The following is a 14,815-nucleotide window of genomic DNA, read 5'->3' on the forward strand; positions in this document are numbered from 1 at the left end:
ACTTCTCATTTTTAAAAAAGGTTAGAGTAAGTTATAATTAGTATTTGCTGCCCTGCCAACTAATTAAATATAAAATGCTTTCTGTGAGTTTAATGCTAACACAGTGTAATTACAGTTTTGAATGTACAGTGCATGTACTACAGGTTTTGCTGTGTGCTCCCCACCTTTCATGACCTAAATTCTCAGGCTCACCCTATCATATGAGTTGTGAGCAGACACTGCCAAAGATAACTATTTCAGACCTAAACACAAGTCAATGCAGTCCTGTACTTTTTAGGAGGCACGACTACATCAACCTCTGGGGGCAGGGTGGAAGGAAGGAGGAGTAGTTTTTTGCTTCCACTTTTCTTCCCTTTCCCTTCAGGAGGAACCCTTGGTCAAATTCTCACATTCGTTAGGCTCAACTGCTCTGAGCCGTTTTGGCAGAGAAAGATATGGCTGATATTTCAAAGCCACTTCCAACCTCATCTTTTTGGCAGTCTGAGACATCCTGGGGAGAGAGAGACTGCAGCTGCCCTGTTTGCACAAATCTGGGGCTGGCTCTACTCTTCAAGAAGAGTTGCACCTTACAACACTTTTTACCCAGGGATGAAGATTGCTGGCAAGGCTCAGTCCAGGGCAAAGTGATGATGGAAACCATGTAATGCAGCAACACTTACCTGATGCAGCTCCTTACCCTTCTAAGTATTTGGAAGAGATTTGAACACATTAAAAGGTGTGAGGAGCAGAGATCTGCCAGGACGTTGGAGTTACAGCTCCAGATACTCAGTTGTGCCCATAACGCGCATTTTTCTCCCATTCCCACTCATATTCCTCACATTGCCTGTCCTGTCCCTGGAAACATTCAAGGTCAGTTTGGATGGGGCTCTGAGGAAACTAATCTAGCAGAATATATCCCTGCTCATTGCGGGGGCATTGGACTAGAACACTTTTAAAGGTTCCTTCCAACCCCAACCATTCTATGATTCTGGGTAAGGCAGGTACAAACAGCCCACAAAATGACAATGCACTTAATTAAACCAAAATGTAGTCTAAACAAACCAATTAAAATGATGAAAATCTTTAATTTTATTTAAGTATAATTGTACGGACACGTGTATATACAAATACAGATCTTATGGGGCAGGGAGTTTGGGTGGTTTTTTCCTAACATTTTCTTTTAAGTTTATATAATGTAAGCATTTCAAAAACAGCACTCAATGAATAAGTGCAAAGAAACTGCAAAGCAGGGCAGTACAAGCACAGGACCACACTGAGCTGAACTTTCATACCCAGATGCATACACAATGAGTGTCTTCAATGGGGTGTCAAGAGTAAGCATGGTAAGCGGATTTCGCAGACTCATGGGTAACCTCCAACATGCCAGCATCTATTAAACTGTACAGACAATGGCAGCAAGCCTATTGTAGGGAGATTTGTCTCACATCTGAGAAGCTCAAGGGCGAATGCATGGGAAAAACTCAGTGATGCCAGACCAGAAACAGATCTGCCCATTCACAGCTCCAAATGAAAAAAGGAGGAGGGTGGGAGAGGAGGCAGGGCAGGAAGAGGGCAGAGAAGTGTGGAGGGTTGTACTTTAAAACTGGTGATTACAAAATCCAAGTGTAATGAAAAGAGAGGGAGAGTTAACACTCTAAACCTCTGAAAGTGACTGAACCATTGCGCTCCTAAGGCAATGGATTAAGTTCAGTTTTGACGGCTAGGGGTGGGAATCAACAGGTACAAATACAACCATTTTCCTTCCACAATTATAGAGGAAAGGAAACAATCTACTCAACTACTCTCAGTACTTCCCAAATTTGTTTGTAGTTCTTTTGGAACCAAGTACATACATATATCACACACGACACTGGCAAGATCCCTTCTGGAAAAAACGTATTCATGGGAACAAATCCAGAAAAAAGAGGAAAAAAAAAAACAAATTAAAAAGAAACAAACAAACAAAATAACAGAAAAGTTGCTATATCCCCAAAGCCTTTTTAGAAACAAACATGATACAAAAGAACAAAACTAACACAGAAACCACTGGGCTCCAACAGAAGACCTTTAAACACCGAGGACAAAACTCTGATCATCAAAAGTCATGTTGTTCCAGGTCTTGACATTGTGAAGTCTTGCAACAGATGAACAGTTTTCAAAGATGAGTCCTGTATGCTGCAGTGTCATGGCCACTTGTCTCTCAGTTCTCAGCCATGATCACACTTGATGCTTCAAAGCTCTGTCTTGTAATCAACACGTGATTTTAATATCCTGAAAGTCTATTGTTCTCACTTACAAAAGACATAAGAATCAAATTAATACTTTATTATCAAACACTATATACAACAGAGGTTGCTAATAATACAGAATTTAAAGAACATAGCTTTAAGTTTTACTTGTCTTTCCTTCGTCATCCAGGTAAGTACAGTACAAAACAATATTCTAAACTAACACGAAATGTTACCTTGTCTATCGAAGGATACACAGTATCCACTAAACTGACTGATCCCTATTTTGCCTGCTTCACATTGCAATGCTCTTGGCAGCCAGGAGTGCAGGTCATGGGTGTAAGCAACCCACCTAGGCTGGGGAGAATCAGTACCTCAGACTTGAGCAGGGGCAGATGAAGGTAAGGGAGCAACAAACCCCTTAATTTTCAGCAACATCTGCATTTAAAGCATCCAGAGGTTTGCAACACAACACAAAACCCACCAACACTTACGTACTTAGTATGACCGGGTTTGCCTAATGTCATCAAGTATGAAACTGGCAGTGCCTGGAATGCTGCTCCCAGCCATGCTGGGCAGCCTGGGGATCGTCGCTTGTGCTGTGCCTCACCTATGCAGCGAGGCTCTGGGACAGTATGAAGGGGTGAGCTCCATCAGGAGCAACGCTAGTGACAATCCTTTGCTGTGGGTAAATATACGTCTTCAACATCATTCAGAGACAAAGGATGACAAATGAAGTCACCATTCCTACATCAAATTTGCACTACTTGTGTGACTGCGTGCAACTAGTATAAATCTTTTTAATATGGTTACACATCATGCAATATTATCCGTACCCTGTTTAATAATCCACTTGATAAGATGCATTCTGATTAAGCTACCTCATCCAAAGCTTTTTAATTTCCACCTACAGAAACTATTAATGTGTGTATCAATTATATACACCTTAAAGAGAGCAAAGTACCAGACAGCCTGTAATGAGATGATGACTTCCCTCACTGTTTGGACTGTGAATCTTTATCCCATGCTCTTCACACTAGAGCAAATTTCCTGCATTCCTCCTGTAGGTACAGGCTCCGTCTTCATGACCATGTATGAAATCAGGCAAGCCCAGGTCATAGCTCAGCATTCATAAAACCTCCCTTTACATATCAAATTTATTTTCCCCTCTCCTGCCTGCTGAGAAGGGCCTTCTTCATTTAAAAATAAAAAGCCTATGAACTGGTATTCGCTAATGGCAGCACTCAATTTTGTTACAGCAGAATTTTTCTTCATAATTAATATAGAAAAATTTTGTTTTGCTTGAATATGCTCCATCTTTTGTTTCACATTTAACTTAATTACTGCAGGTTTTGTCAGAAAAGCTCTGTTTCAGTCTGGGTCTGAAATTTCATTGATGATGCTTAGCAGTCCAAATTTCATGGCAAAAAATATCCTAGCCAAAAAATACCCCAAGGCTTGCACTTCCTGGCAAATTACTTTGTAAAGTTTTGTTAGCCAAGGCTCAGATTCCTTAAACAGGGTCACTCCTAATTCCATCGAACAAGACAGTCCCATTTCCTAATTGCATCAAGGGTTACCGCTTCTCTCACATGTTTAAATAGGACAAGCATATATACTCACTCTCAGCATAAAGTATATCTAAATAATGTATTTTCTATTCTAGTGGATTTTTAAAAAAATATTTTGTTAAGTCTTTGGGAGCCCATCTAGTTTATCTCCAGCTGATAAACACGTTTCCTCTACTCTTCAAACTGTGCTGGAAGGGGAAAAGACAAAAAATCAACATTGAATTCATATTCCACACTTCTTTTCTTTACCCCCACCAAACAATGCTATTAGACTGCCCTGGCTTCTTCTACAGGTGATTTATTCCCATGAATGAGGAACTTACAGGAGAGACAAATCAAGAGAACACTGGAGATCCTGTGTCCAAACATATTTCCTCTGGCCACTGATGTCCTCTTTTAGCATGTATTAAGACCCAGAGCAGCATCCAAGGCTATCAGCTACTAAGTGAGTGCTGGGGAAGGTCACTTTATTCTCAAAAGCGCCTCTGCATTTCAAGAAAAAAATTTTAGCACCACGGTGATTTGTTTTAAAATAAAATAAGCCGGTGTGCATTATCCCCTTAAAACGAAATAACAGAGGCACTCACACCCCCAGTGAAGTTTCCTAAGTCTGACCTTGCCTGCTGTGTGCTAACATTCCTAAATACTAACTAACTTTTTCCTCTCACCAAAGACAGCATTTCTACTTGCGAGCAAAAATTTTACTGTCAAAGATGTTTCAAGACAGTCCTATAAGAAACATCATCTTCCCATTTCAGAAGCCTGCTCATTTAGAAACTTCTGGAGGAAATGGTGTTATGTCTATTCTTAATATCTCTCTTCCAGTCCTGACATGGTGACACAATGCCTTGCATGATCATCTTGCAGTGCTGAACGAGAAGGCATAAATATTCTATCACAGAGAAAGACTCTCCCAGGTTTCCACTCACTTTCCTTATCCCTCACTGACTGCATCTGCCACTACGCTTTCTCGTCCACATACGGATGACACAGTGAGCTAACAGAGGTGACTTCTTAAAGGAGAATGCAGAGGAAAATAAGAATCACTAGTGTCACTATTATAGTTTGGCATTTTCATTTGGAGTCCTTTTATTTATATGGAGGGGTTAAGAAAGTCAGAGGGTAGGTAGGGATGGGTGCTGAAGCTAGTTATCCCCTTCAAATTTTTGCTGAGTTCAGGCTAAAAGGGAGAAGAAAAGGGAAAAATAACAATTTGACATCTGCAAAAACAATAAAGTCCCTTTCCCGGGATGAGCAGTTAGGTGGATCTTTGATGTTCCAAGACCCTGATATTTTCTGTGACAGGTTGCCGGAGCATACTGTGCTATAATATCAAAAGCATTGCCAGGAGGAACAATAGAGTTGCCAAAAGCCGGCTGGGTATCCTTGGTGTCTGTGCCGCGTTCTCACCACGGGATGGCTCGGCTGACTCATGTACAGTATCATCTGTTCAAACAGAAAGCATACATTCCAATGAGATTTTGCATCCTTAATAAACTCTCACTGAGCCGACAACTGTAAGTAGATTTCAGTGCCTTTATGAAATAGGCCAATGAACTTGTGCTGTCATTGACTTTCACAAGCGTGTAATACCTTGTTATGTAACCAACTTGGGGCCAAGTCCTGCATTTCTTACTGGCAAAACTCCCACTGAAGACCAAAGGTGTAGAAACTAAGTCTGATTTCAGCAGATTGAGGAATGAAAGATTCCTCTTCAGTAAAACACTGGCTCTAGCTTTGGATGTCTCATTAGACAGCAACATCAGTTGGGAGGCAGCTAAATAAAAACACCTGATTCTTCAAAGTGTTGCACACATCCAGTATTAATTTTGCAGTTAGTTCCCTAACTCAGTTACTGATTTTGCCTCCTGAATTGGAAATGACAGCCTGTAAACCGAAGCATGAACACCCCTTCCATGCACAAAATTTCCACTGAAGTATGTTGCATCTGGGGATGAGCAGGAGATGTAGGTTCATTCCTTCATTCTTGAAACAAAATTTAAAGGCTAACACATGACAGTCACCAATTTTATAGCATGTATACTCAATCTGGAAAGTCTCACTACCTTTCATGGTACGCAAAATAGAGATTTACATATATGCTTCTAGGACTAATGAAAAGAAGAACCAGCTGAGTTAGGAAAACATGCATATGCATTAGTGGCAGAAGAAAACAAGGTAACAACTGTTATACATAGTAAAGCTCTGTTTAGTTTTTGTAAACTTAATATCAGCCTAAAAGCTTGTAAAATAGAAGAGGTAGGCAAAGTCAAAATCAACTTTGATGTTGTTATAGCAGCCCTATTTTTCTCTGCAAAGCCCTCCATACCTAAAGCTCTCTAATTTAGCTATTCAAAAAGCAATCAGTCTGAGGCTTGCCACAAAAAGATCAGCTCTTGTTTTTCATTACTAAATGAAAGGAAAAAGCCAAACCTTTTTAGGAAGTGTGAAGCGGCCTCAAAATATATCTGTTAGTTTATTTTAGAACACTAAAATTTCCAGCAAAATTAATAGTATCTCACCTATTTAATGCAATAAGCTCCCTATTTCATAAGAGATATCAATATGTCTATGATGCTTCTGCCTCATAGCTCTCATCTCAAAAAATTGTACTGCCAGGATTACATTGGGTGACATCTGAGCAGTTCCAGCTAGAGGCACTAAGGGAAACAGGAGTCAGGACACTGGGATCATCATGCTGCTTTGTCATGAAGCCTTTCATGTTACTTGGCTTTAGCTACAAGCAAGCTCCCTGCCTTTCATACCCTTGACACCTAGCACAAAATCAGGAGAGCACTTAGCATAATTTAGGTTAATAAGCTCTTCAGCCCCAGCTCAGTTGCACTGCAAGATGCAGAGTAAACTGAATTAGCAATTTATCATATGTACTTTCTCCATCACAAATTGATGCTATAATCATATAAGGCTTATCAACAGGTTTCAGTGCTGCTCAAGGCAGAAGTATGAAAAGCAAGCACTGTTTAGCTGAAAATATGTTCCTGTTCTTATGAAAGAGACATCTCTTCTTGGTGGCGACAAGAAATAGCATAAGAGGCAAAGGGCAGAAAATGATGCACAGAAAGTTACACCTGAAGAAGAGGAACTTCTTCACTGTGTGGGTGACTATGCACTGGAATAGCATCTGAAGAGGGTGTGGAGTCTTCCTTACTGGAGACAGTCAAAAGCCATCTGGACATAAACCTTGCTCTAGGGCACCTGGTTGTGTACGGAGGTTGGATTTGATGACCTTCAGTGATCCCTTCCAATCTTACCATTCTGTGATTCTGTGACATCAGTGGGAATGTCTGGCTGGAATGGCTTAAGTTGCAGCTCCGCACCATGTATGGCAAGGAGACTCTCCCAGGTATATTGAGCCCTAGTATTTTTCCTCCAGAATTATTCCAAAGGAACCTAAAAATATCAGTGAATGATGGCTTCTCAAAATGCTACTTTCAGTAGTTGTCAATACCAAAAGCTGTTTCACATTTCACTTCTGAGTTACAATCTGTAATATGGTGACACTGCAATAAAATACAATACTTCACAAAATTCACTCAAAACGTATTTTAAAAGTTACAGGGAAAAAATATCCCTGTGTTTCAGTTCTACCTCCTTTTATATGTTTAGCTCTTCCCAATTTAAAAAAAATTACTTACTGCTGATGAACTAAAACTACAGAGGAGAATGATATTGGATGATATGTATTACCTTCTGCCTCTAGAATTGCAAATAAGTCTGAATTTGCAACACCAAATGTCAACAATTTTGGCCTAATTACATCAGTGAGTCAGCACTAAAACACAATAGGGCAGAACTGGTGTATAGCAGTAATAAATCCTCATTCTCTCTGACTAGCAGAGACTGCCACAACTGGAACAGTGGCTACTGCTGAAAAACTCAGTGAAAGAGCATTAAGATAAAAAGATTACTTCTCTTAAATGAAAAACACAGAGATGCCTCTATGATGCCATTTTTATAAAGCCATTTTTCACAGAAGAATTAATTTCCATGTAACATTAAGGCATCCCTTTTAAGAAATCATCTGGGTTTTCTCTCAGTGCTGTTGCAAGGTTTCTGCACTCATATATTAGAACACGATTAATCTGCAGTCATGAAAATCACATTACAAATATGATTTTCCTTGGAGGTCCAGAGTCATAACTGCACAGCCTGTAAGGCTTGGGGAAAAGGGTTTGCCTCATTTGAAACACTGAAGATAATTGATGAAGAAGAAAAGATTCCTGAGTAGAATACAGAAGGTCACTACTAAACGCTGGAAATACCAGCAACACAGAAAAAATTATTTTGACAGCCATGAAATTTTCAGATCACACAGCCTTACATCACATACTTCAGGTATAACTTCTAGATAAGCACAGCTGCACTCTTTGTTTAAGGATTCTTTTCTTTTTTATTATTAAGGAGAAAGAGAGGGGGAGGAATAGGAATAGAGCCAATTATTTCCACCACTAGTGAAAGTGCAATCACTGTAGATTCCTACAAATTTCTTAATAAGACCAGTGAAATTAAAAGGGTTCAAAAATCACATAAACAGTGATTTTTACAAGAAAGATGACAGTGAGTAATCTGCTGAACATGACCCTCCTGCCTTCCAATTCTTCTGTCTACTGTGGAAGAAGGCCATGGCAGGCTACGGGAGAGCACAGCAGCAGAAGATGCTCGTCAGAGAAATGTAAATTAGTACATGACACAGAACACATGCAACGAGATCCACCAAGGCAGCAGCAACCCTAACAGGCCAACAACAGAGAAATGTGACAGCAGTTGGCACGTCTCAGAGTGACTGATTATCGAATGGTGACTGGCCCTATTAATAATACAAATATACATCGATATCAGGAGTGGGAATTTTGTGGTACCAAACCTTCTCATTAATGTTATTATTTCCCCCTGGTAACAGAAACAGTATTTCATCTCTGACTGCAGGATGCTCTTTGTTTGATTTTGCTTGCCTGGTTTGCCTGCTGCTTTCTAATGATGTGCTTTTGTGATGATGTTAGCTAGTTATAGCCAATCAGTAGGAAGTGAGAAGCACGGCTGAAACAAAAATTTAGCAAGTTTGCTAAAACCAGGCATGTACCACTCAGATGATCTCTTTTGCAAGCATTATCAGACACATTAATTAGACCATAATCACAAAATATAAAAAAGTGCAGTGAGTTTTAAATTTATAGGTAGAGACAGTGAAAGAACATCCTGGTGTCTTCTGTAGAAGAATGCTGCTAATAAATGTACAAATACAGCCATTGTAAGTGCACTATCCTTGTATTTAGATTTACTTAGAGAACATTTTTGATCTGCAAAACTACAAATGTTTAGGAAAGACCTGAAAAATATTTTAAAGAAAAATAATAAATTCTACTGTTTATCCATAGGTAAATAATTTAAATCAGCTAAATAGTAAAAGCCTTATTATACTTATTTATAACTAATACATTTTAATTAAAGGATCTGCATATAAAAAAGAGAAAAAATATGCAAATATAAAAAATAAAAATATAAAAAATTAATGTTGTTTTATATGCAAAGAGAATGATACTTCATATTCAAATAGCATAAGAGGAAAATAAATCTCACTGATCGATTCTTTAGGTATATACTAAATGATATATGTGCAATATTTTCTGACGTGATTGTGTATTTGACTGTTTATTTTAATTATTGAGGCTTTAATGCAACATGTGAACAGTGTGTAGGTACATATAAAATGAACAGGTCTATCACTATTGCAAATACTTGTCCTACACACCTAACTAATTTTAACTCCTTTTAAGTCATTCAGGTTATTCATAGAATTATATACACGTCTATCTGTCACAAGCTTCAGCCACACAAACAATACATATGCTCTTTCCACATGGAGACATGTTAGCTTGACTGATGGTGGAGGCTAACATAACTTTGCCCAGGGCAAATGAGGAGCATCCTTATTCCTAAAGCAGTGTTTTGCAAGAAAAGCCCCACAAGACTTCAGTTTGCTTCAATAAAAGCAGGAGAGAAATTTGTATTTATATATTTGTCTACATATCAGTGTGTGTAAAATGATACTTTGCCTAACCAAATATATACACTATATTAACTTTATATAATTCTAAAGATCTAGTTCCTTTTTAAACAGAAACTCAGTTAGTTGCATACCTATGTCCTGCACTGGCATTCAAGAAGCAGTGGTCGTGTTTTTCTGAAAGACTTTTGAAACCACATAACACAAATGAAGTGTGTCCATTGGCTTTATTTCTAAAACTTTGTGTCCAATTAGTAAATAGAGCGTGTTGCCACTATGCTAAGTGTTTGGCTTGGGTGGGCCAGTGGCTCCAGGTTACTGGTGGAAATTTTACACTGGCACACACTAAATTTCACTAAACCATGCCACCCCAAGAAAATAAATAATGCAACATTTTTATGTCCCTGCATTAAACACAAATACAAGAAATATACCATAAGCTAGAGATGTGCAAAAGCAGGGCAGTTTTACCATGCAAAGCATGCAGAGAGAAGAGGGAAAAAAGTACTGAAGCACCAGAGGGATACACGCATTTGTTAAAAGAGATTCTCTAAGCATACTAACCTGCTGGTTCTAATGAATTTTCTACTTTGTCGTTAACATCGAAAACACGATCATGAACACCTATAGTTTTCATACAGCTGTCTATAACAAAAATAGAGATAACAGCCAAATATGTTAGTGAAACACCCTTACACTCCCCACTTTCCTTTTTTCTCTCTTTTTTCCTCTCTATTTACTATACATAATTAAGCATATCCATATTTTAAAGTCTGTGGCACTTGTCCAAATGCCAGTATAAGTCTTCCATTTGTACAAAGTTCGAGAAACAAGTTATCAACTGTAATTCAAACAAAGATTTATGAATCTTTGAAACAGAATAAGAAAATACAATGAAAATAATAACACGAACATTGCTGTATGTACAGAACAGATAAAAGATTTAACAGTTAAAAAAAAAACAACAACTTGTTGTTTACTAGACCACACAGTAAAGCAGGCACTAGAAAGCCACCCTCAAAAACTTAATCTGAAGAACTTACTTGCTGGTCGCACAAACACCTTAAGCTTTAGACAGGATCTCCTTCCATTATCTGGGATTGCAGAAGCTGTAAAATTAAGAAAAAGGAAAAATTAGCAGAAGAATAAGAGAGTGTAAATCCAAAATACCCTTTGCACTGAAATGAAATATTCTTTCTCTTCCCTTCATCTGAAGGACACACTTCAATCCCTGAACAAACATAAGGATTTTAAGTGTACAAAGTATCTACATTATGCAAAATCATATAATAACTGCAGGTTTTACTCAAATTAATTTCTTTATTATTTTATGGAAGGAGTGAAGCACATGTTACTTTCAATCTTTCATTACCTCCTTTCACCTTTCCACACCTGTTTCTCGAATGCTTGTTTAATATGGTTTTTGCAGTAATGTATGTGTCCACACTGAAAAAATATTTCAGAATATAGAATACTCAGAGAAAAGCTGACCTTGAAACATTAGGCCATAGGCTTCAACAAACCAAAAAGGGATGAAAAAAGAAAATTACACTAAAGATGACAGTGGTAAAAACAAAACTATCTATATACTTCTAGAAAAGTAGAAATACACACCATTAAATTTTACAGCAAAATCAGTCTCAATATGCATCTGTCTTTCTTGAGAAAATATTTATCTCACTACAGTCAAAGCGTGATTCTCCATATTATATAGCTAACAAACCAAAATTAGTTTCTTCTGTCTTTCTGCCCTACCTCATAATTTCCCATTCAATGTATTTAATTTTTAAGAATACTTACTATATTAGGAGAAAAAAAAGTAAGTGGAAATATGTCTAGTCCTAATGCAAAGGTCACCCACAAAGTCGTGGCAGTACCTACTTATTTCACAGGAAAAGGTGCTGTTGTGGAAACTTCCTCTAACCATTCTTGCTTACAATATAATATGGAAATATGACTGCTTCTCACCACCAAGGTGTCTCTTGAGCACTGTCTGCCAATATTTACACATTGGTGAATTTCCTCAGTATCTGCAATTCTGATATTGTACATTGGCCCACACTTCAATTACAAAACTAAGCAACTTGATTTGGGCATGAAGACTTTCACTTGTGAAAGACCATTCACCCTTTTTCTTGAAAACTCCTCAAGAGCTATCACTAAAAATGTTACCTGAAGCACTGAAGGGTAGCTTTTCTTTCGTTGAATTCAAGATCTATGTATTGGGGCAGAATGAGCCATATTTTTCATTAAATGGCCACTACTGGAAAAGATGATTGGGCAGACAAGATGTTAGTTTCCTCTGCTTACCTTATTTCATCCACTTTTATAAATTCTGTCCTTGTGTGTGACAAACAAATAAAATGATTTATGCATAGACATGTGAACTCTTTGTCTTCATGCCAAGCTCACACCTGAACAGCTCCTCAACTAATTTGAAATACATTTCCTAAGTCTCTGATGATGTGCTTGTGGGGCAGGCATCAGATTTTTCCTAGATCTTACCAAGAACTAGGAAATTCTGTACAAACATAAAACAGGAACAACATAAAGAATCTAATACAGCTCAAGTTATGATTCTGCATCTTCAAAGTTCTTGAAAAATCGTTCCCCTCTTTTAGTCAAAACACAAAAGCATGTAGGAATGATGCTCCCCCCACACAATGGCAAACAGCTAGGAGTTAAGAGCTACCTTTGACTATAGCATCTTACAAAGTCAGAAATATTCCCTGCATTGAGTTTAAGTAACTGGTGTGCTATTTAGGGTAAAATATTTACCTTCTGTGGCTATCTTCAGGAAATGGTGTCATTTTGGTGGCCCTCACTGAATATACGCATATATGAATATGCTGGCTAATTACTTTTTTAAGACTAAACAGGCAGTTGTAAATTTCTCAAAAGATAAGAATTCTATAGTCATTACCAAATTACTAGGATAGAGGCGAAAATCACATTAGCAACCTAAGACAAAACAGAATCCCTACAGTAAATTTATCAGTGACAGATGTTTTCCACCCAGAAATTATTTCAGAACTGCATTATGGCATAGATTTATTTAAAGGCAAGTTTTTGCTTTGATGCTTGCATACTCTTGCTTTTTTCCCTAAAAATAAGCATGTTTTGGTTTTTAAACTGCTGTTTATTAGAATACTCCTGCTAGTCAGTGACTAACTAGAATACCACTAACTAGCTAGGATAGCTAGAATCTAATAATATCCCAGCTGGAAATAAAATCTATTCTTTCTGGAAAAACAGAAAATTAATGCACTGTACATTGAAGTTCATATGTTCACATAATATTTACATGCAAGTAGGAGCAAATAACAGCTGGTGATTAGTCATATTCTTGGAAGAAGAATATAAAAATCCATTGATTGCTGAAATCTTTTCCACCAGTCTTTATACACTCTTGCAACTATGAAGAACTGTCCTATTGCAACCATAACAGTTACACTTAAATTGTCATTCCAGAAACTGTCTTAGTGAGAAATATGAAATAGTGGTTTTCTTCTTTCCAGAGAAATTATGTATTGTCAATGTTTGCTGTAAACTCAGAAATATTCCTCTTAATCACTGTTTTACACCTTCAGAATGAATAATAATAACTACCCAAAAAACCAAGTGTAATTTTTCAGCAATTCCATCTTTCTTAACAACAGACCAAGGTGATGAAGGGCTACATTTCGACCTCTTTGGCCTTCCTGAGAAATTAAATGCTGTTTGCCAAGATGCATGACTGCAATCAATTTTTTTCTTCCTTTCTTTTACTTCCACTCCCCCTCTTCTTCCTTTCTCCCTTTCATCTTAGAAGAAAAAAGCATACATAAATGTCAGTTTTTGTTTTAAGACCAGTTGTACCACCGTTTGGAAAGAGTCAGGAAAGGAGAAAGAGAACCACTCCTTGTCAGCTGGGATCTGTTAAAGCTGCTTCTCAGGTAAACCATTGCAGTTGTTGCTACATTGCACTGAAAATAGTTAAAGTATAAGAAAAGATTTCCTTTCTAGGTGGTACAACAAGAAATTTCATTCTCCTTTCTGAACAAAATCAGGTTAGACCCTAAGGCTTTGCTACAAGACTTTTATATTTGCCCACTTTAAAGGCGATATGAGCTAAAAAATACAGGCCATTCCTGAGAGTGAGAAACCTCTGATGCTAATGGAACCTGTCCCAAGTAACACTTTTCATTTCGAAAACCAGAATTCCCAAGGAAAAAAAAAGGCAATAGAATCCTTGCTGCAAAACAAAAAAGAAACCTATAAAAAAACTCCCTTATAAGGAGCAAAATAGGTCATATCCACTTCTTTTTTCATTAATGATATTAGACTAGAGAAGATCTGACTGGTTCAGTTTGTGTCAGGAAGAATTACAATTGAAAAGAGAAGAGAAACTCTGAAGTGTTGCTAGTTCCTACATGTTATTAAAATTCCTATGATACTTCCCACTTCCCTTCCCTGACCTCACCTTTACCAGCAACTTCATGAAAATCTCCTGGGTCCCTCTATTAAAGAAAATGCTTTAGACCTCATGGTTACACAAAGATTTGGGGTGAAAGTGAACACTAAAATCCCACTGAAACCATAAGACATTTGAAAACATCTCAGTGATTATAAAAATAGCTGGTTTGGTCTCTTCATTATTTTTTTTTTAAATAGGAAAATTTCACAATTGAAATTTAACTCATGAGCGCTGTATTCTTCTGATGAGAATTCCATCTGCATTAGTTGAACTAGGAAAAAAACCATACAATGAACTACTGCACACAGGATTAGGTCCAAGCTGGATCTGAAAACAGCTTATAAAGACAAATTAGATGGGAAAATTTCTCGTCTCTGAACCGCTTCTGGTTACCATTTTTATACCCTGTAAGGAAAGGAAAGAGAGTGATGAAAATTATTCTCTCCTCATCTAGAGCCAAACCATAAATATTTCTGTATTTACTAGCTATTTTTAAATATAAAAAAAACGTTATACAACTCCCTCATCTCAGTCCTAAGTAGTTCTCAGCTAGAAA

At 37.6% G+C, this 14,815-nt stretch overlaps 1 protein-coding gene across 3 annotated transcripts in view; it reads right to left on the reverse strand.

Annotated features, from left to right (window-relative positions):
* Window positions 1-1,044: 1,044 nt before the first annotated feature.
* Window positions 1,045-14,815, reverse strand: part of EFNA5 (ephrin A5) — a 205,077-nt gene continuing 191,306 nt past the window's right edge. The window contains exons 3-6 of one of the 3 annotated variants that reach the window (XR_008842539.1): window positions 10,847-10,912; window positions 10,368-10,448; window positions 4,102-5,224; window positions 1,045-3,966 (exon numbers count right to left, since the gene is read on the reverse strand). Coding sequence is in view for 2 of the 3 variants with exons in the window: in XM_056513705.1 (XP_056369680.1) it covers window positions 5,103-5,224; window positions 10,368-10,448; window positions 10,847-10,912 (269 nt within the window). In the remaining variant the exon portion in view is untranslated. Of the gene's footprint in view, window positions 5,225-10,367; window positions 10,449-10,846; window positions 10,913-14,815 lie in introns of all 3 variants that reach the window. The other 2 variants (XM_056513705.1, XM_056513706.1) reach the window with 2 other exon arrangements.

The sequence above is a fragment of the Oenanthe melanoleuca genome, chromosome Z, assembly GCF_029582105.1.
Source record: "Oenanthe melanoleuca isolate GR-GAL-2019-014 chromosome Z, OMel1.0, whole genome shotgun sequence".
Lineage (NCBI taxonomy): Eukaryota > Metazoa > Chordata > Aves > Passeriformes > Muscicapidae > Oenanthe > Oenanthe melanoleuca.